At 41.7% G+C, this 21,295-nt stretch overlaps 1 protein-coding gene and 1 long non-coding RNA gene across 4 annotated transcripts in view; one reads left to right on the forward strand and one right to left on the reverse strand.

The window, feature by feature from the left end:
- The window catches only part of Myzap (myocardial zonula adherens protein), an 86,364-nt gene that overhangs the window by 9,481 nt on the left and 55,588 nt on the right, over nt 1-21,295 (forward strand). For both annotated transcript variants that reach the window (XM_027925005.2, XM_071608311.1), the window contains exons 2-4: nt 2,524-2,610; nt 17,363-17,518; nt 21,033-21,125. In XM_027925005.2, the coding sequence (XP_027780806.1) occupies nt 2,524-2,610; nt 17,363-17,518; nt 21,033-21,125 (336 nt within the window). The remainder of the gene's footprint in view (nt 1-2,523; nt 2,611-17,362; nt 17,519-21,032; nt 21,126-21,295) is intronic.
- On the reverse strand, nt 10,194-19,682 carry LOC114083756 (uncharacterized). 2 transcript variants are annotated; one of them, XR_003581198.2, is made up of 6 exons: nt 19,435-19,682; nt 18,568-18,768; nt 17,904-18,037; nt 17,392-17,488; nt 10,699-10,848; nt 10,194-10,408 (listed from the first exon to the last, which is right to left on the reverse strand). It is a non-coding gene; the product is annotated as an uncharacterized lncRNA (long non-coding RNA). The 2 variants fall into 2 exon arrangements; XR_003581199.2 differs by having other exon boundaries at nt 18,678-18,768; nt 19,435-19,679.

Raw genomic sequence — 21,295 nt, forward strand, 5'->3', positions numbered from 1 at the left:
CCACCTTTCAGGTACATTTCTGAGTGTGGGATGCCTTCATAGGTGAGCAGGTTGGATCTGAAAGGTCTCTTGCAATCCCACCCAAACCCGGGCTTCCAGTCTGCAGGGTGTTTTGCTCAGAGGCTGCCTGTTGAGCAGTGCAGATCTGTGACCCAGCTAACCAGATTGGGCCAAGAAAGGGTAGGGGATACTCTCCAGGGTTTCCATGAAAAGCACTACAAACCCAGTGACTTAAACAATATACATTTTTTGTCTAACAGTCCTGGAGGCTAGAAGTCCAAAATCAAGGTGTCAGTAGGATAGATTCCTTCTGAGGGCCATGAAGGAGTGATTTGTCCCAGGCCTCTGTCCTTGGCTTGTAGATAACCATCTTAAGTTCACAAGCCCTTTTCCCTGCAAGTGTGTATACCTCCACATTTCCCATTTTGATAAGGACACTAATAATTTTGATTTAGTGTCACCCTTGATCTCATTTTTTTACTTGAGTACCATTATAAAGACCCTATCTCTAAGTAGGTTCATATTCTTAGATACTAGGATTAGGACTTAATGTATGAAGTTAGGGAGACACAGTTCAACCCATATTGGGACAAGTGGCCCTCCCATGAGTTGAGCCCACGTGACGTTTCAGGGATGTAGTAGGCGGTGAATCTGAGGGCTAAGAGCACAGGCTCTGGAGACTCCCTGGGTTCAAATCTCAGCTTTGCCATTTGCAGGCCATGAGGCCCCTCAGGGACTTGATTTCCTCACTGCAAAGTAGGGCTAGTGGGAGGACCTGTTGCCATGGGGTCATGGTGAGGATCACATGAATAAGTGGAGGGAAGAGGCTTACAGGTGCTTGGCATGCAGTAAGTGGAGTCTGTGGTTAGCTGTTATTATAGTTAATGCCTCATTCACACTACAGATTGTGGTTGTATATTTTCCGTCCTAGTAGGCAGAGAAATGACTTTGCTCAATGATTTGTCCTTATCAATAGAATAGTGATAGATCACATATGTTGTAATTTCTCTCCAGGAATGGTATAATGCTTTATTTTATTTTAAGAGAAATAGTGTAATTTAGACTTTTTTTTTTTTCAGTAATGAGGATCGAACCCAGGGCTTTGTGCATACTAAGCAAGTGATCTATCACTGAGCTACATCCCAGCCCTAGACTTTAAAAAAATCACGTAGGAACCTTTATTCCAATGTTTCAGTGAACTCTGTTGGCAGCCTTTAATAAACTGAGAAGATGCTCAGTAATTAGGGACAAATATTCATGGTGGTATAGCCAATGAAGGAGTCAGGTGTTTTATCAACTTATAATCTTATGTTTTAGTCTCCTATGCCTTTCCATCTAATGCTCTTTCTTTAGATCTGAATTCAGCAAACATGCCTCATGTTTGGTTTTATTAGTTTTTTTTTTAATTGTAAAATACTCAAAGCATCACATTTGCTGTCTTAACCATTTCTAAGTATATAGTCCAGTGACATTAAGTGCACTCGTAGTGTTGTGTGAACATTACCACTGTCCTCCCACAGAATCCTTCGCATCTTCCCAAACTGAAACTCTACCCAATAAACACAACTCCCTAATTCCCCCATCACTTTAGCACCTGGAAGCTACCATGCTGCTTTCTTTTTTTTGGAGGGGTTAGGGTGAGTACCGGGAATTAAACTCAGGGACACTCGACCACTGAGCCACATGTTGTGACTCTATTTTGTATTTTATTTAGAGACAGGGTCTCACTCAGTTGCTTAGCACCTCGCTTTTGCTAAAGCTGCTTTGAACTTCTGATCCTCCTGCCTTAGCCTCCCATGGTGTGCACCGCCATGCCCAGTATCTTGCTGCTTTTTTTCTCTGTGACTTTGAACACTCTGAGTATTTCACATACGTAGAATCATGCAACATTTGTCCTTTTGTAACTGACTTATTTACTTAGCATACTGTTGTAGCATGTGTCAGAATTTCCTTTCTTCCTAAGGCTGAATAATATTCCATTGTTCATATGTACCTCATATTGTTTATCCATTTGATAAACAAAATCCTTTTGGCTCTTGTGAATAATGCTACTATGAACATAGGTAAATAGACTTTAAAAAGTTGTGATCAAGCATATATATCTCTGTTGTAAAATAATTAAATATATAGTCAGTTAGAAAGCACCCTCCTACCCTGGTCACCTGAAATCTTCTAATTTAGAGAGAACCACTGTGTGTATTTCGTCTTCTCTTCCTCTAGCTGCATGTTGGCCTGTACTTATGAACTGGGATCATTTTATACATATTGTTATGGAACCTGAGCTGTTTAAAAATGTTTGAAATTTCCGAAGTCAATCAGTGGTTTCCTTGTTTTGAGCAGCAGGCTGGTGTGTGCCTGTGCCGGGCCAGACAGAGGCTGGCCTTCCCTTCTCAGTCTTCTGGGTGATTGGTACAGCAGCCCCCATTGCCAAGTGGAAACAGGCTGTGAGAAGCCCAAGGTCACCTTGCTCTTTCTGCCTCAAACGCTGGTCCCTAACTTGCCTCTCCTCTCCACCTCTTCCAGGCAAATGTCTGCAGACTGCGGTTAACCGTGCCACCCGAAAGTCCAGTTTCAGAGCAAACTGAAAAGAAGATTGAGAGAAGAGAGCAGGTGAGCATCTTTGAGGCCAATCTTCAACAGTCCTGGACTTGTTCTGTTTAACCCACTCTCCTCCTATCCCGAGGCAGTTCTCAGAGCTGTGCATCTGCTACTCTGCTGATATAAAGCCCCCCTTGACCTGCCCGCCTGTCTCCCAGAAGCCAGCCTGCTCTCCCTGGTGGCTCTGCCAGTGTTCTGCCTCTACTCTTGTTTCTTGGCGAACACTGTGGCCCTGTGTTGCCTTGGAATTATAGGGACACTGGCCTTAGTGAGAGGTGCTGTGGCAGGGAACGTGATTTTTCCTGAAACAGCCCAGTGCGGTTCAGTCAAAGGGTCCTTTGTGAGCTGCTGCCCAGCCAGAGACTTTCTCAGGAGCTGGGAGTAGCCAGCTGGGAGCCCAGTTCAGGCTCAGGCATGGAGGAAAAGCCCAGCAGCCTGCTCCGGTGGCAGAAGGGACACCTTGACTAGATGCAGGAGGAGTCCTGCTCCAAATGGTAAACACTCATGTGCCAGCAACTCCTGTGCTAAGTGCTGGGACCGTGAAGATAAGTGTGACCTTGTCTTTGCCTTAGAGGAACTCACAGTTTCTCAGGTGAAACAGACATAAATAAACAATGATGTGATATTTCAAGTATTCAGATCCAGCAACATAGAAAGGGCTTTGGGAACACAGAGAAGGGAATAATTGAATACTTGGCAGGGACATTGAAGTGCAGGCTTAAAGACTAAATGGGAGGTTGTATTTACCTTAGCCCGTGTTCCTGGCTGTTATAGTTCTCATATGAGATTTCCAAAAGTTCCTGTGTTGATGTAGGAGGTGAAATGATTAGAGTATAAGTGTTTAGTAATGTAATCAGGGATTATCTCATTTGATAGATTCATAATTATATTTATTATTATACTGGGTAGTAATTGTAGTTAGGTGAGGTGTGGCTTGAAGAGGTGGGTCATTGGGAGCACCCTCTTGGGAATTATATCTTGCCCCCAGCTCCTCCCTCTGTCTCTGCTTTCCAGCTGCCAGGAGGTGAGCAGCTCTCCTCTGCTGCCACCCTTCCTCCATGGTGTTCTGCCAAAATTTTGAAATCTGAAATGCTCTGAAACCACGAGCCCAAAGTAAACTTTTCCTCCTTTACGATGGTCTTGTCAGGTATTTTGGTTGCAGCAACCAAAAGGCTGACTAACACATTGGCCAAGCTATTTTACTCATTCACAAGCAATTATGGGGCCCCTATTGAATTCCAGGCACTATTTATTCTATGCACTAGGAGTATAGTAGTAAACAGCAAAATAGACAAAAAAAAAAATATGTGTCATCCACAGAACTTATATACTAGTGGGACAAGAATGAAAATAAATAAATATATATAAGATATAGAATTTATAAACTCTACATATATCTTATAGAGTTTAAGAAATAGCGAGTGCTAATGAAGACAAATAAAACAAAAGGAGGAGATAAAAGTGCCAGAGATTAGGTAGTCCTTGTGCATGTTTCATATAAATATAATAAAACAAAAATGATGTAAGTTTCCAAATGGAATCATGAGATAGAAGCTTCTTGAAGTACAAGCCTTGCTTTGGCATTAACCAATAATGTGGTAAACCACAGAAAATGAAGCTTCTCATTGATTGGTGAGTAGTTTGGTTAATAATGTCCTTAAGTTTACTGGAGGTCCCCATATCCCCTTTCCTCCTCTGACATCCTTCTCCTCCCACTTCCTATGAAGGACAAATTGCTTCCCATGCCAGTGCAGATGACGAAGGACTGGGAAAGGAAGTGGAGAGGAAAGAAAAGGTAGAGAAAAGTGAGAGAATATAAACTTGCTGATGTGCTCATAAAGAATGGGTCCCATTAGAAAGATCTAGAAAAATGGCTTCTCCAGGGAGAAGCAGGGAAAGGGCAAGGTGGGCCTGGGGCAACTAGCTAGAAAGCAGGGTAGCACTCAGAGATGAGTGAAGTCCTGGAAAAGGATTCAGGAGCTCTATTGAAAGGGCCCTGTCTGATCAAATGGTAACAGATGGAGCATCACAAAGAATAATGACAGTACAGGTGGAGTAGCTCTGATCTGAAAACCTGCACTCCCAAATGCTCCAAAACCTAGAGCTTTTGGAACACTAACATGACAATCAAAATGCTTTGGATTTTGGAGCATTTCAGATTTCAAAATTTTGGAGTAGGGATGCTCAGCTGGTAAAGTCTTTGCAAATATCCCCAAATTCAAAAACTCTGAAGTCTGAAACACTTTTGGTCCCAAGCATTTTGGATAAGGGTTATAACACATTGAATAGGTATAGTTGATAATGTATCAAAATATATAGGTACATTTTGATAATCAGAGAGCGAGAGTGTTAGGGAGGGGAAAGGGGCCTTTTTATAGAATGCTAGCTAATTAATTTAGAAAAAAATCTCCATTTTGTAACCAGAGATGTTCATAAGTGGATGCAAAAACTAGTTGGTGAAAGATAATTGTGGAATAGGATATTCATGTGGTCTAAAAATGTTACCTTGAAAGATGACTTACTGATTCTACAGGGTCAGCGTACCTTACAGTGGAGCAACTGGGCAGTCAGCATTTCAACCGAGTGATCTAATAGGAGACAGGCCAGGTTATGTGCTTTCTGAGGAAGTGCACTATTACCTGTGTACCAGTCTTGCCAAACATGTCTAACTGAATTAAAATAAGGAAGCAAAATCCAAAATGTGAAACAGTTTACAAAACAAGTGGTTTGTGCCTCTCCATAGATTCAATGATATTTTTAAAAAGATGAGACTTGGTAGTAGATAAGAGAGACTTAAAAGACCTAACATGAAATGTAATTTGTGAACCTTAATTAGATCTTGGATAAAAAAATTTATAAAAGACATATTGAGATAACTTAAATAATTTTTAATATAAATAATATCTAATATATTAGCTATCATTGAGTAAATGGTCATTTTCTTACTTGTGATAATGGTACTATGGTTATGTCGTTGAAGAATTCATTCAGCTTCTCTGAAAGTTCTTTGAACATTTACCATAAAAAATAGTTTTGGGTCACAAGGGATGTTGGGGAGGGGAATAATAGAAATCCACTGGATTAGATAAAGGGAAACAAAGGGAAGGGTTGGGAAGGGAGGGGAATAGGAAAGAATAGAATTAATCAGTCATAACTTTCCTAGCCTTGAATTTGTATACATGGCCAGGGTAACTCCACATCATGTATAACCACAAGAGTGGGATGCTAAATAGAATAAGTTATACTCTCTGTATGTATAATTTGCCAAATTACACTCTCTGTCATGTATAACTGAGAAGAACAAAAAAAAGTTTTGGGTCAAAAAACTTATAACCACAAAGAAAGTGGGAAGGGTCAACTTGGCTGCTGGTGCCTTGAGATGACCAGGATTGGATGGGACCCTCTGTTGCTGGGGGGACATTCCCTTCTGCCTCCACACTGCTTTTCTCCCTGTATGTCCCTTTTATAGTTGATGGTTTCAGGCACAATGACTGCTTAGAATACTTTTAAAAATTTTGTTTTAATTAGTTAGACATGACAGTAGAATAAATTTATGCACTTTGATATATCATACATAGATAGGATATAATTTCTCATTTTTCTGAGTGTACATGATATAGAATCATATTGGTCATGCAGTCACATATACAAATAAAGTAATAATGTCTGTTTTGTTCTATCCTTCCTATCCCCATATCCCCTCCTCTCCCATTCCCTCCCCTCCCCTTCCCTCCCTTCATTTCCTTCTATCTAATCTAAGGTAATGCTATTCTTCTCTAGTGGCCCCTGCCTTATTGTGAATTAGCATCCACATATTAAAGAAAACATTTGGCTTTTGGTTTTTTGGGACTGGCTTATTTTTTTAAAATATTTGTTTTTTAGGTATAGATGAACACAACACAATGCCTTTATTTTTATGTGGTGCTGAGGATCGAACCCGGGTCCCGCCTGTGCTAGGCGAGCACTCTACCACTGAGCCACAATCCCAGCCCCGGGACTGGCTTATTTTGCTTAGCATGATATTCTCCAACTCCATCTATTTACTGGCAAATGCCATAATTTCATTCTTCTTTAAAGCTGAGTAATATTCCATTGAATATATATACCACATTTTCTTTATCCATTCATCTATTGAAGGACACCTAGCATGGTTCCATAGTTTACTATTATGAATTGAGCTTCTATCAGCATTAATATGGCTGCATTACTGTAGTATGCTACTTTTAAATCCTTTGGGTATAAACCAAGGAGTGGATAGCTGGGTCAAATGGTGGTTCCATTCCCAGTTTTTGAGGAATCTCCATACTGCTTTCTATAGTGGTTACACCAATTTGTAATCCCACCAGCAATGTATGAGTACCTTTTTCAGCACATCCTTGCCAACATTTATTGTTGTCTGTATTTTTGATGATTGCCATTATGACAGGAGTGAGATGAAATCTTAATGTAGTTTTGATTTGCATTTCTCTAATTTGTAGAGATGTTGAACACTTTTTCATGTATTTGTTGATTGATTGTATTACTTCTTCTGTGAAGTATCTGTTTAGTTCCTTAGGCCATTTATTGATTGGATTATTTGTATTTTTTGGGGGGGTGTTAAGTTTTTTAAGTTCTTTATATATCCTAGAGATTAATGCTTTATTGGAGGTGCAAGTGATAAAGATTTTCTCCCAATCTGGAGACTCTGTTCTCACATTATTGGTTGTTTCCTTTTCTGAAAAGAAGCTTTTTAATTTGAATCCATCCAGTTTATTGATTCTTGATTTTACTTCTTGCACTTTAGGAGTCTTGTTAAGGAAGTCAGATCCTAAGCCGACATGGTGAAGATTTGGGCCTACTTTTTTTTTTCTATTAGGCTTAGGGTCTCTGTCCTAGTGCCTAGGTCTTTGATCCACTTTGAGTTGATTTTGTTCAGGGTGAGAGATAGAGGTTTAATTTCATTTTGCTACATATGGATTTCCAGTTTTCCCAGCATCATTTGTTGAATAGGCTATTTTTTTTCTCCAGTGAATATTTATGGCACATTTGTCTAGTATGACATAACCATATTTATATGGGTTTAAATTAGAGGCCCAAGTGGGCCGAGTGACAGGATAAGGGCCTTGGTGGCTACGCCTGTATGTGTGGTAGAAGAGTTGAAAATTTGGTCTGTTGTCTTTGGACCCAAGCTGCATGCCTGGGGAGATGTTCATAAAGGGTTTCTGAGTGCTGAAACTGGGGTGGTAGATGTCCTGGAGGGGCTGTCACTACTGAAGACAAATCAGGTGATCCCAAGGAAAGAGGCATGTGTTTAGCCATGTCAAGTGGTATTGATAATCGGGTTGTGTACCCATTTGCTTATTTGTCTTGAGTAATGCTTTTTAAATTTGTTAAAGCAGTAGACTTTTTTTTTAAATAAATATGTTATATATTGAACCCTCATATATAAACCAGGCAAAAGTGGCTTTGGTAGGGGTCAGAGTCCTCCTAGTCTCCCTTCCTCTTCCGTTCCCAGATCCTACTGTGGGTGCTTAGGAGTTCCAAGGTGCAGAGGAGCTCAGGTCAGAAATCACTGGGGCAGTATAGGCATCACGATGCCACTTATACTAGGGAGACCGGGTGTGCAGTCTGAGTACCTGTCACACACTGGTGACTCATTGTAGAAGAACTGGGATAGAGAGGAGGAGGGTGGGGCTGGAGGTTTCTCTAGGACTGAAGTCCTTGGGTGGTGGCAGCACCTGAAGGTTCTGTTGGGGCTGTTCTGAGTGGTTTCATCATCATGTGCTGGACAGGTTCCTGAGCTTGAATCATTGAGAGCCAGAGTCCACGCACCCACAAGGGTACTCTGGAGGGGCCACTTCTTCTGATGTGGTTCTAATATGACTGCCCCTCCCTGGAACCCACAAAATTGCAAAGTACCCAAAACCCTGGATGACCCTCCCTGATCAGATAACTTGGTTCCTTTGAAAGGGGAACTGTGGTTGTCAAAGGCCAGGAGATTGGTGCTAGCTTGGATATGGAAGTGGGAAGAGGTCAGTAGCCTGATTGACTCCTAATAACCTAAAGCTTCACAAAGGATTTCCAGTGCCTTGTTAGAGCTACAGCTGGCTGAGGGTGGGCTGAGCTTTACTCTTCAACACCATCCTGGAAAACACTTAGTGTATTTAGAGTAACTGGGATGCTGTGGGGTGGTTGGCCAGGCATAGATGCCACTGCCTGCTGGGTATTCTTCTGTCCCTGTTCTCCAGTCATCGGAAGAGGAATTACTCAAAATGCAGGTGTGTTGCAGATGGTACATTTTGCCCGGCTGTGTGAAGGTGTGTTCGGAGCCTGCTGGAGGCAATTACAACAGAGTCAGTGCCTTTTTATGGATTTGTGGGATCATGATATATACTGGGAGGATTCCTATCCCTAAGGCAGATGCCTGGCTGCCTGCTCCTTTCAGTCCTTCTCTTCAGAGACTTCAACTGCTGGAGCCTGCTTTCTGCTGGTCACAGGTGCACACCCCCACACAGAGCTTCCTTATCTTCAGAGCAGGAGTGACAACACCTGGCTACACAATCAATGAGTTAATACAAGCAAAGTAGCCACCACAGTGTCTGGCTTGTAAGGTGGATTGGAGAGGCAGTGATGACATGTCAGATCTCTTCCCTTGAAGGCCAGACCCAGTGGCCTTGGCCTTTGCTGTCCTCCTTGTTACCCCCCTGGAGTCATCCTCCCACTTCCTCACCCCCATGCTGCTTCCCTGCCTCTCCTCCTTCCTTGGGGGCCATGTGGCTCAGGCCTTCTACCTTCTTTTTTATGTCATTCCATCCTATTCTGTGAATCTGAGCATCCCTCCATCCATATGCCTCCTCTTTCTGCATGCACCTAACCTCCCAGCATAGTTTGGAGCTGGCTTCTCTTGGAAAGATGCCTATCCCACATACCAGTTCTGCAGCCTGGGCCCTGTCCTAGAGTGTGGCCATGCTTGTTTTGATGATTTCTTTCTCTCTTTCTTTCTTTTTCTTTTTACAAAATGCCAGTGTTTTATTGGTATATTGCTATTATTTCAGTATTAAATATATTTCATTTTATATGAACAGATTCCCAGAAGGTTCTAGGCAGAATATTCAACAGGGTATAGGTGGACACATTAGAAGACATCTGGTCATTTTTCTCTGCTGTTAAAGAACTTCCCAAGCAACTAGCATTTCCTTCTTCCTCTGAACCTCTGATGATCCCTGCCCATGTCTGCAGTCTCTTCCCAGCCAGCTCTCACTTTACCCAAGACTCCCTTGTCTTTCAAGAATCAACTTCCCCACAGAGACCTTCCCTTGCTTCAGTGACTATCCCTCCGTCAAACTCCAGACTTCAGGCTGCCCCCCTCGCATGGCACATAGCCATCTGCTGCTAAGAACTCCACATGTCTACAGATTTGTATTTCTGAAATATTTGTATATGACATTCACTTGTGTATAGACACATGCAGAGCAATGAGCAGTATCTTTTATTCTTTCTCCCCAGAACCTAGCTCCCTTTCTCGCTCCAAGTAGGAGCCCAATGAATGACTGTTGATTGTGTTGAATGAATTTTGTGGTAATATCCTAGGGCTGCCAAAACAAAGCATTTCAAACTGTAGGACTTGAACAGTAGAAGTTTATTCCCTCGTGATTCTGGACACTAGAAATCTGGGATCAAGGTGTTGGCAGGTCTGTACTCTGGAGGCTCAAGGAAAGAGTCTTTCTTTGCCTCCTGTAGCTTCTGGTGCCTCCTGCAGTCCTTGGCTTGTGGCTGCATCACTGTACTCTTCATGTGGCACATGGAGTTCTCCCTGTGTACACATCTGTCCCTGTGTGTAAAATTTGCCCTTTTAGTAATGATAGCAGTAAAAATGGGTTAGGACCCACTATAAGGACTCACTTGACTCTGTCTCCTGTTTTTTTTTTTTTTTGCACTGGGAATTGAACCCAGAGTCTTGAGCATATGAGGCAAGCACTCTACCAACTGAGCTATATCTCCAGCCGGACCCTGTTTCCAAATAAAGTCAAATTTTGAGGGCATTGGGGCCTAGAACGTCAACTTTTCTTTTTTGAGGACTCTGTTCAACCTCTAATAAATTTCTTTGTATGATACAATTACCTTAAATTGTATGAACAGCTCAGATGAATTAGCTGTGGGCTCTTAATTGTATATTAAGGATCACTGGTCACTTTGTTCCGGCTTGCTCAAGATGGCAGCTCCCATGGCAGCAGCGTGAAAGTTGTCATGGGCAGTCGCTGTCCGGAGGTGCTAGAATCAGAACAGAGGAACCTGGTGCCATGTCGCGACTAATTGTGAAGAACCTCCCGAATGGGGAATTAAAACTCCTGGCTACTGATGATACCTCCAGTCAAGACCTATGCCGAATGGACTGACATCATCATGGATCTGTGGTGGCAAGGAACCTTCCTTGATCTGGTTCCTGAAGTTATACCAGTCCTTTCTGCCCTCCTGGGGGGCTCCTTACTTCCCTCCTCTCTGATTCTCCCACACTACCCCATCTCAGCAGGAAACAGCCAGAATGAGTCAATGCCCACTCTCATTTAATAACAAAGAGGGGGAAATGTTGGGAGTTGCCCCGGCTCCAAAGAACTTCCCCATCCCCTAAGAAAAGCTGTCCAATAGTGAGCCCTGCTGGCTCACATGATCCTTACCCACCAATCAGACTAGCCTTGCTGGCTCACATGATCCTTACCCATCAATCAGACTAGCCTTGCTGGCTCACATGATCCTTACCCACCAATTAGAAAGCACCCCATGCCAAACTGTCAAACCCTTCAACCTTTAAACTGTCATATCTATCTAACCACCCTCGGTTCTATAAATATGCAGAGCTGTTCCTCAATAAACGGGCATTTTCTTCGGAAAAAAAAAAAAAGAATCATTGATAATGTGGGAGAAGGGATGCTAATTAGTTTGCAAGTACAAATTTCATGTTGAAAAAGTGATAAATATGGAATTATTTACAAAATTGTTGAACATTAGAATTAAAATGGATAGTAGATAATTTGAAGCTGTAAAATCTATAATTTTCTAAGAACTTTGAGAATGTCTGTTTTCACATTACTATCCGGATCCATTGGCACTGTGTTTCCATGTGTGTACAGGTATCCCCACTCCCCCGACCACACACACACACACACACACACACACACACACAGACACACACAGACACACACAAATAAATAAGAGACAGAGCCTATGCCAACACAGATGTGTTGAATCAGGATCTAATGCATAGCTGAATTTCAGGGAATCTTATTTGAGCTGATTGTGTACTTTTCATGAAGGCTTTTGCAAATTGATAGAATAGCTTGAAGCAGACAATATTTTAAATAGTTATTAACATCCAGCATTTAAGTGTCCTTCAGTGACCTGATGTTTTTAAAGAAGCCCTTTCCAGACCTTTGAAAACCGAATGAGGGAGAGCAGATGTGTGCATATGGACATAGAGTGGGGAATTTTGTAGCCAGTAAAATGTTTCACAGGAAGAAACCCTGGCTATCAGGTTTTATAGTCCCTTTCTTTTAAAAGCCCTGGATGAATAAGCTCTCTGGTTCTTATCCTTGGCGTGACTGTTTATACAACATCCAGACTGTTGCCAGGTGAGGGAGTGTGCTGCCATGATTCAGGGCTGCAGATGGGGCTGGGGCTGCCCTCTGTGACAGTGTGCAGGGACTCTGGTGCCTCTCAGCGATAACAGCCCTGGAGGATGGGACAAGGCCTGGGCTTCTAGTCCTGGCTTCCTCACCACCACTGCAGAGCTCTGGCAGGTCATGCCATCTCTAGGGGCCTCAGTTTCCTCTGAGAGCAAATGGAAATATTAGCTTAGACTCATTGTTTTTCCAAATTATTTTAGCTGTGGAACTCTTTCTTCAAATAATATGTTTGTAAGCCATAAAGCATCCCACTAGTGCAGGGGCTTGATTTCAAATCAGATCAGGGCTATATTGGCTGCCCCCAGTGGCCCCCACCCCCATTCAGCCTTCCACCCACACTTCCATGAACATTGAAAAGGAGCTGGGAATATTGTTTGTAAACTGTCTCGACTACACAACTCTTTTTCAATTTTTCTGAAGTTCAGAGAAGTAACTAATGTTGCACAGAGCCACCCAGCTGGTACAAAAAGTGAATTTGTGATCCTAAGGCAGGTCTGTAACTCTGCCATGTAGCCCTGGGAACATCAACTTGCATACTCTGTCTTATCAGGCTAAAGCTGCTTAGGAGATATATTTACATTTTATCAGTCAGGGTTACCTAAGGCATGTCCTATATACCCTTAGGTTCCAGAAAAACAGTTCCTGATTTTTTCCCCCCAGATGTTCTTTCCTTTTACTCTGGGACTGTTGATTAGAGAGTGGTCTCTATTTAATCTGTGAGACTGTCAGAAAATTAAAAAAAAATAATAACTTTTCTCATAAGTCAAAGGCTTCCATTTCTCTGAAGATGCAGAGCTGGCAGCCTTCTCTTCCCTATTCTTGTCCAGGCTGTGGAAGGGCCTTTGGGCTCAGCTGTTATGTTCATTTTTGTTATAAGAAGGCAAAACAATGTCAAATATGAGTAATGACCTGGGATGAAAAATTTGCTAAGATGGACACACAGGTCAGACAGGCCAGTGCAGATTCCTGAAAGTACCAGCTCTGCTTACAAGATGGATAGGTTGCCCTCTGCCTCAGCACTCGGCAGCCCCAGGGCACCCACTATCCTCTGGTCAGAGAAAAGAGGTCCACTACAAGAAGTGTTGGAAGTAACTTGACTTCTACTTTTCAAGTCATTCATGCCATGATCCTAAGTTATATTGGCAGACTGGAAATGTGACCAGCTGCTGGTTCTGGCCTCTGGGGCTGTGGCTGGCTGTGGCAGTCTACTGCCATCGGTTCCAATGAGTTAAGCTATATTTCTGTGTTATTTATTCCTCAAGATCCCTTATTGACAAAAGGACTTTTTTTTTTTTTTTTTTTGTACAGATTGACTGTCTGTCTCTCTGATGCCAAATACCCGAGTCCCAATTTCAAAAATTTGATCTGTCTGCCTTCCTTCAACATATGCATATTGAATATCTATCTATGCTTAGTATAGAGACACAGCTGTGAAGATGGCACTAAGTTCCTGCCTTTGTGAAACTTGTTGTATTGTAAGATTCAGGAGCTGGAAAATATGGTGACCTTTCACTGGCCTCACTGGCCAGACTCTTCCAATGGCCAGTGAATCCCATATTGTAGCAATTTAGACTGAATACTTTCCTTTAGTTTCTTCTTTTTAAGTTTCTAAAGTACTTGCTGCTAACAGCTGCTAACACAGTGTGAACCTGGAGGTTAAACTTAAGCTCTAAGTACTCATTAGACATACCCTAATGGGGCAGCTCTGCATTCTGACCACACTTGCTGTTAATTCTAATGCATTTCACTCAGGGCCAATGGAGGGCCTCTTCAGTTGGTTGTTTCCTTTTCCCTTCTTGGAACAACTTTCTTTTCCTTCCAGGTCGTATTAGGGCTTTTGTCTTCAAGGAGATTTTTGCCTGTTACTGTTTTACCCCAGGAGGCTGGTAATAGGTCTAGTTTAATTTTGTGTGTGTGTGTGTTGGGGGGGGTTCTTTTCTTTCTTTTTTTTTTTTTTTTTTGTCTTTTCTTTTTTGAAACTAAGGGATTCAACCTAGAACTTTGCAAGCATGAGGCAAGTGCTTGGCCGCTGAGCTACATCCCAGCCCTAGTATATCCTTTTTTAAATTTGACTTTTTAATATTCAAAAACACTATCAGGAGGGCTTAAGAAATCTTTCAATTATGGAGAAATTTATACAAAAGGGGACTGAACTGTGTGATGAATCACTAACCCTTCATCCAGCTCCAGTTGCCCTCAACCATGGCCAGTTCTCCTTGTCTATACCCCCATCCACTCCCTCTGCCCTGTGTAAAGAAATAAATATGTCATAAATATTTCAACATGTTTCTCTCAAGATAGACTGTTTCTAAATATTATCACAATACTTTTATCATGCATCAGTTATTATTTATCTTACAGAGAGATATTTTAAAGGCTATAAGAGGAGAAACATTCAGGTATAATGTTGCCAAACATTAGCTCTTTTAATTTTTTCCTGTGTTCTCCAGTTTTTGACCACAAGCATACTGATGTTTTGTAAAACTGATGGATAGCAGTCTCTGCTTTTTGGGCACTTTTTTGGGTATACATTTTGTGATTGGGGCAAATGTCAACTATCTACCCCTCCAACTAAGAGGAACAAAGGTGTTCCCTTCAGCTGTACCATATTTATATACTGAGGACGATTTCCCATAACCTCTTCTATCTTTTAAAGCTTCCTACGTATTCAGAAAATATTGAAAATTGAAATAAAAATCATCAATTCAAAAATAACACTTTGATTTTTTTGCCCCCCTTTCCCCACCTGCCAAAATTTAGAGTACAAAAGAGTATAAAGGAAAAGTGGTGTTCTGAATTAAGAGGAAATTGTCATTGAAGGTTTGCACTGCATCTTTCTAGATGTTTTACACATAAGTGCACATATTCCTAAAACAAACAATAGGAATGTGCCATTTACTATTTTTCACTAAATGCATCTTCAGTATCATTCTGCTCACACAACTTTAGATCCAGGCCCTCTCAGGCAGAGTTCCATGAAACTGTTGTTATTGGTATTGTGTTTCCTGTCTTGGTGGTGGCACCCATTTCCCCCCTGGAAGACAGAATCCAGCTACCTGAGTTTTTCTGCATGCTGGTCCACCTCTGAGCACCTCTGCTTTGTGCGACTGCATCTCACCAAAGCCTCAGGTTCTCATGAGCTTGTTTTTCAAGAACTGGGTGGAGCCCATGACTGAAAGAACATGTTTTTATTTCCTGGTATGTGGGGATTTTCAGTAGAGCTTTTCCTCTTCCTAATTACATGCCTAGTACATTGGGGATCTTACTGCTGACTCGCCATCCCACAGAGAACCATTAAACAGCTGTTCACCTGAATTTATGAACAAATTTTGGGGCAGCAGCAGTGCCTGCAGGATCTAGTTGCCAGGGACACGTGTGCATTTACAAGGAGCAAGGACAGAGTGTACCAGACTCTTCGGATCTTCTCCCAAGAATGTGCAGAAGGTTGGGAAGTAGTGAATGTGTTTTCTCTCTTTTTATAAAACTTATTGTTAAAAGAGAGAGAGAGAGAGAGAGAGAGAGAAATTATACAAATAATATGGAAGTATGTAAAGAAAAAAACAAAAGTAATCCTGCTCTCCAGTGTCCCTGTCCAGCCCCACTGTCCCCTCATCAGAGGTCAATAGTATTATTGACTTGTATCTTTCATGTATCTTTCTAGGCTTTTTAAAAATTTTACAAACTTTGAATGGGATCATTAAAATCCTCATTGTTCTGACACAATAAATGATATTAAATGCAAATTTTGGTTTTGTATGTCAAAAAATACATTGTAAAGATATGGAAAGAATCTATGCAAAGGTGGTTGAGGAGCTAGTGGGAGAGTGGGGTTGCCCTGATAGGTTTCCTGCCTCTGCTGGTGTCATGGTGGTAAGAGGATCAGCCCAGGAAAAATGAGGAGGAAGCTGTTTTTTTTTTGTTGTTGTTGTTCTGGAGATTGAATCCAGGGGTGCTTAACCACTGAGCCACATCCCTCCCCCCCCCTTTTTTTTCCCTTTGAGACAGAGTCTAGCTAAGTTACTTAGGGCCTCACTAAGTTGCTGAGGCTGCCTTTAAACTTGTGATCCTCCTGCCTCAGCCTCCTGAGTCATTGGGATTACAGGTGTGCACCACCATGCTTGGTGAGGGGGCTGTCTTATCATTGTAGTCCCAGTCCTTGGTCTGGGTTTCTTTCTTGCCTCTGTCCCTTCCATGTTGTAGAGGCTCCCACTCTGTCCCTCTACATCTAGCATACCCTACAGTACAAGGGGATGTACTTAATGTCAGACAAGATAGGCTTGAATTTACTTTTAAAGAACATAAGTTATTTGATCTCTCTCAATACCAGTTTTCTCAGCTAGGAATAAGAGGAAAATTGCTGTGACAGAGTGCTTATGAACGTTAATCTAGCAGATGGTCGGTACTCAGCCAACCTTAATTCTCCTTTTTCTTGCTTCCTGAGTCTTCTTCCATAAAGGTGTATTAAGACTTGGACATGTTATCCTTTCTTAAAGGGATTTGCATTTCAACAGTGATCAAAGCTTTAACTGAAGGAATTAAGGATCCATCAGCAGGAGTAGGAAGATTCTTTTGGACTGGAGTCACATGGCCTGTGCTTGCCTTTTCAGAAATATTTCATGAATGATCACTAACCCCACCTTTTTTTCTCAGAAGTTGGCTCCAAGGGTAAGCACTACCCTCGGAAGACAATTTGGCTGACTGATGACTGCTAACCTCAACCTCCTGCATTTTAGGCCATGTATTTAGTGATGCACCTAAGTCATAAAAGGAACTAGTGTCATAAGCGTGAGGTTTCAAACACTTGTTTGTGTCATAACCCGAGTTCTTCTGGCACCTTGTGAGAATTGAAAAAGGGCGCCCCCCTCTGGGAAGGCGGGGCTGTGCAGATGCGCTCTTGAGGTCAGTGGACAAGGGCCTCTATAGAAGTTAGCCAAAGATGTTCTTCCTCTAGGGTAGAGGGAGGCCCAGCCCAAACTGGGAGCCCCACCCACCCCTGTTGCCAGGCAGCTTTGTGCACAATCTGCATTACCATACAGTGGGCCCATTATTTAGCCATTTTCATGAGTTGTTATTTTTTTTTTTTCTGTTTTCCTGCTTTCTTTTAGCCTCCTGAACTAAGCAATGGAGAACCTACCAGGAAACTTCCTCAGGGTGTTGTTTATGGTGTGGTGCGAAGATCCGATCCAAATCAGCAGAAAGAAATGGTGGTGTATGGGTGGTCCACCAATCAGCTGAAAGAAGAGATGAACTACATCAAAGATGTGAGCCACTGAAGGCTTTTTTGTTTTTCTGGTCTATTTTCCTTTTATAACATGTAAGAGGGCAGAGTTGGAAACATTGATGTGAATATAATAAGGCATTTTGTAAAAATTCATAGTGTTATTTTAAATGGAAATGTTTCTACATATCTTCGTGGTAATGTTAAAAGCACAGATGTCATTCTGCATGGGATAGATATTACTAAATGAGGATCCTAGGAGACCCATCCATGGCTTCCTTTTTCCATATATGGTATGAAGACTCTTAAGAGCTTTTGTTTTTTTACGTTGGACATGCCTAATGTATAAGTTTGGACAACTCCATGACTTTGGATGCTTTAGAATACAAGTAAGAGAAACGTCAACTCGGAAAGAAAATTGATCTCACGTGGCAATGAGTCTGGAAGTAGCTGGACTCCAGGCTGGGCATGGCCAGGTGCTGGTTCTCCTTTTCTGTGTTCCCCATTGTTTTTTTCCTCCTCAGCCTTAGGCTTGGGACATCTTCTGAAAATATGACAGTATCTGGAGGAAGGAAAGAGTCCACTCACTTGGGATACCTTTTGTATCCCCCCCCACCCCTCCACCTCCAGCCATTAGATTTCCCCTTTTGTCTCATTCACTAGGGCTGGTCACATGCCTGATCCCAAAGCAATCCTGGCAAATGGACTAAGAGGATGTGGTGGGTTCAGACCAGTTATTTGAGTGAAATGAATGCTGGCAAATAAAGCACGGTAGACCATTGCCCAAACCAAGACAATCAATGCCATTTATTTGAATGCTTTATTTCTTATCTTTTTTAAGTTACAAATTCTTTTGGGGAAATTTGAAAATATATGAAGAAGAAAACAAAATCACTCATAATATTGCCAATTTAACCCGCATAGTTGTTAACATTTTGGAGCATTCTCACACATTTTAATGTCTATCTCTGTTTCTTTTAGCCCCACCCAATATCCCCCTAGATTGACTCTGTGCTCCTATTGCCCAAACCACACTTATCAGATGAAAGAGGAAATGAGCTGCTCTAACACTGATGGGCCCCAAGCCCTGACCTGTGTGTGGCATGGAAAGTACTTGTGAGCAGCAAGGGCAGCAGAGTGCAGGGGAGGCTCCCATGCCTGTGAGTTCAGAGACCCTGCTTCCAGGTGGCTCAGCACATCACCTCTGCCTCTTTAGTCTTCTGTTTTCTCATGTGAAGGTTGTGAGGCTGTCCTTATTTCATTTAGTGGGTTTGCAGATGACATGCAAAGCCACTGTTTAAAAAAAATTTTCTTTTAGTTGTAGATGAACACCATGCATTTTATTTATTTATTTATGTTTATGCAGTGCTGAGAATCAAACACAGTACCTCATACATGCTAGACAAGTGCTCTACTACTGAGCTACAACCCTCACCCAAATACATGTATTATTGAATTTAAAAAATAATAAGTGCTTAGCAGAAAATGTGAGGAAAATCTAGAAAAGCAACACACACACACACACACACATACACTGTGTGTGTCAACCACCTGCCTCAAATTCCCAGTTATTCTATCCACCAAAGACAATTTTTAGCCATGTGGATTATTTCATTCCTATCTGTTGTTGTTCTCCTCCTCCTCCTCCTCCTTTTTGTAGTGGTAGATGGACAGAATGCCTTTATTTTGTTTGTTTTTATGTGGTGCTAAGGATTGAACCCATTGCCTCACACATGCTAGGCAAGCGTTCTGCAACTGAGCTATAGCCTCTGCCCTCTTATGTGTTCTTAACATCTTGGGCATTCTAAGCCTCCTGTATTTTCCTGAAGGAAACACTTAGGTCTTTATCATTTATATGCTCAAAATAACATACTGTTGCTTTAGAGGAAAGCCTTTTAAGCAAGGTTGCAAGTCTCATATTGCCCAAGACAAAGACAGCAGGTTCAGGCTGATCCTTACCTGTGGGTGACACGTGCCAGAGTTGCAGGGCTGGCTCTGACCTGGAATTACTAGCCTCCACTGTGATCTGCAATGTAATGTTAATTTCCAGTCTCACCTTCAAATCCATCTCTGGCCTGGTCACTCCTGTGTATGTTTATGGGTTTGTTTACTCTCTCCCTGGTGAGCATGCTGGCTCTGTTGGCTTCCTCTGGTATTCTTTAGTGACAGAGACACCCAGCTCAAGATTTCACCACTCACCACAGGTGACAGTACGCAAGCCAGCTCAGGGCCACAAATGACAGTTGTTCCATCTGCCCACAATAGAAAGTCATGCTTTTGGCCTAATTTTCCCAATTTGTTTATAGTTAATAGCAAGAAAGTAGACCCTGTTATTAGCATTCATGGGGGAAGGCTTAGGGTCTTTCCTCCTTTCTGCCCCTAAATCACCACCAACCTACAGTGTAATTAAAATGCTGTGCTTCCTATTGGTTTTCTGAGGAGCTGCACACTGTTCTCCATGATGCCTGTGCTAACTTACTAATAACTACCTTCTCCAAAACAGTGTACACTAGTCCTTTTCTCCATGTCCTGTCCAGTATTTGTTGTTGTTTTTCATAACAATCATTCTACTAGGGGGAGATGGAATATTATTATACTTTCTATGTGCATTTACCTGGTGGTTAATAATACAGAATAATTTTTCATAAAAAATGTGCTTGCTATGCAAACCCACCTTCAAAATTGAGCCTCCCAGTTCTGTCCCTACACATGCACATTCTAGTGAGACCTGTTGCCCGTGAATCCTTCCTAAGGTAGATATTTTAGAGTGAGCCTGGAGGAAGATCCTTGAGACTTCCTGTCCTGTTTGAGGATTCCTGAGCACTTAGTCCATCTACAGGCATCAGAAGAAAGAAGGAAGCAGTGTCTGTTTGTGAGGTTTATTGTTTTGTTTAAAAATGTTTAAGGCCCTGGTGCTCTTCTGACAGTCACTACCGAGAACCTCAAATAGTGTTTGTGTGAATAGTGTTTGGGGGCCCCCTTCAACCTCTCTTAGACCTGGTGCCTCATGGATTATTGGTGATTATTGAGGAACCCACTTTGGATTTTATGGACCATTCAGCTATGTTTTCCTGTCTTCCATCTTCCATTAATTGTTTTTTGGCAATCAGAGCAGAAATAGAGAAAAATAGAGGTTTATGTTTGCCTTTTGGTGGTCCTCTTAGCTGTGCATTTACAGAATAAACTGTTGCAAAGAAAAAAAAACAAAAAAATTTTCTACTCGTAAAAATATATATGTGATGGGAAAAGTCAGACCTTGCCCAAATGTAGTAGGAAAGTGATTGGTGAATTTCTAAAAACCATATTTTCCTTTAGATTGTTATTTGTATATCTAATATTTCTTAATCATTATGTTATATATAAAATTTTGATTATTCTCTTGTTTTCTAACTAGGTTTTGGATCATCCTCTCTAATTCACTAGATGTCCTGTACTTGAAATTATTGTTATTATTATTAATATTATTATTAATGGAGCCCTTTATTCATTAGTGAAGTTTTGGATATCTTGCATGAAAATGTAAAAATGCTTGATGTTTAACACTTTTTGGGCTGCAGGTAAGAGCCACTTTGGAAAAAGTAAGGAAGCGGATGTATGGAGACTATGATGAGATGAAACAGAAGATTCGCCAGCTTACCCAGGAGCTATCAGTAAGTCCATATCTCAAGTCATGGCTGTTCGAAGGGATGGTGGAGGTTTCTCTCAGCAGCTGATCCCCAAAGATATTTGAGTATACAATGTTGTTGGTTTTTAATGGAGCCACATTCTAAACAAACTGAGGGAATTTTATCACAACTTAGACTTTATTATTTAAAGGAAA

This window comes from Marmota flaviventris, chromosome 2 (assembly GCF_047511675.1).
Source record: "Marmota flaviventris isolate mMarFla1 chromosome 2, mMarFla1.hap1, whole genome shotgun sequence".
Classification (NCBI taxonomy): domain Eukaryota; kingdom Metazoa; phylum Chordata; class Mammalia; order Rodentia; family Sciuridae; genus Marmota; species Marmota flaviventris.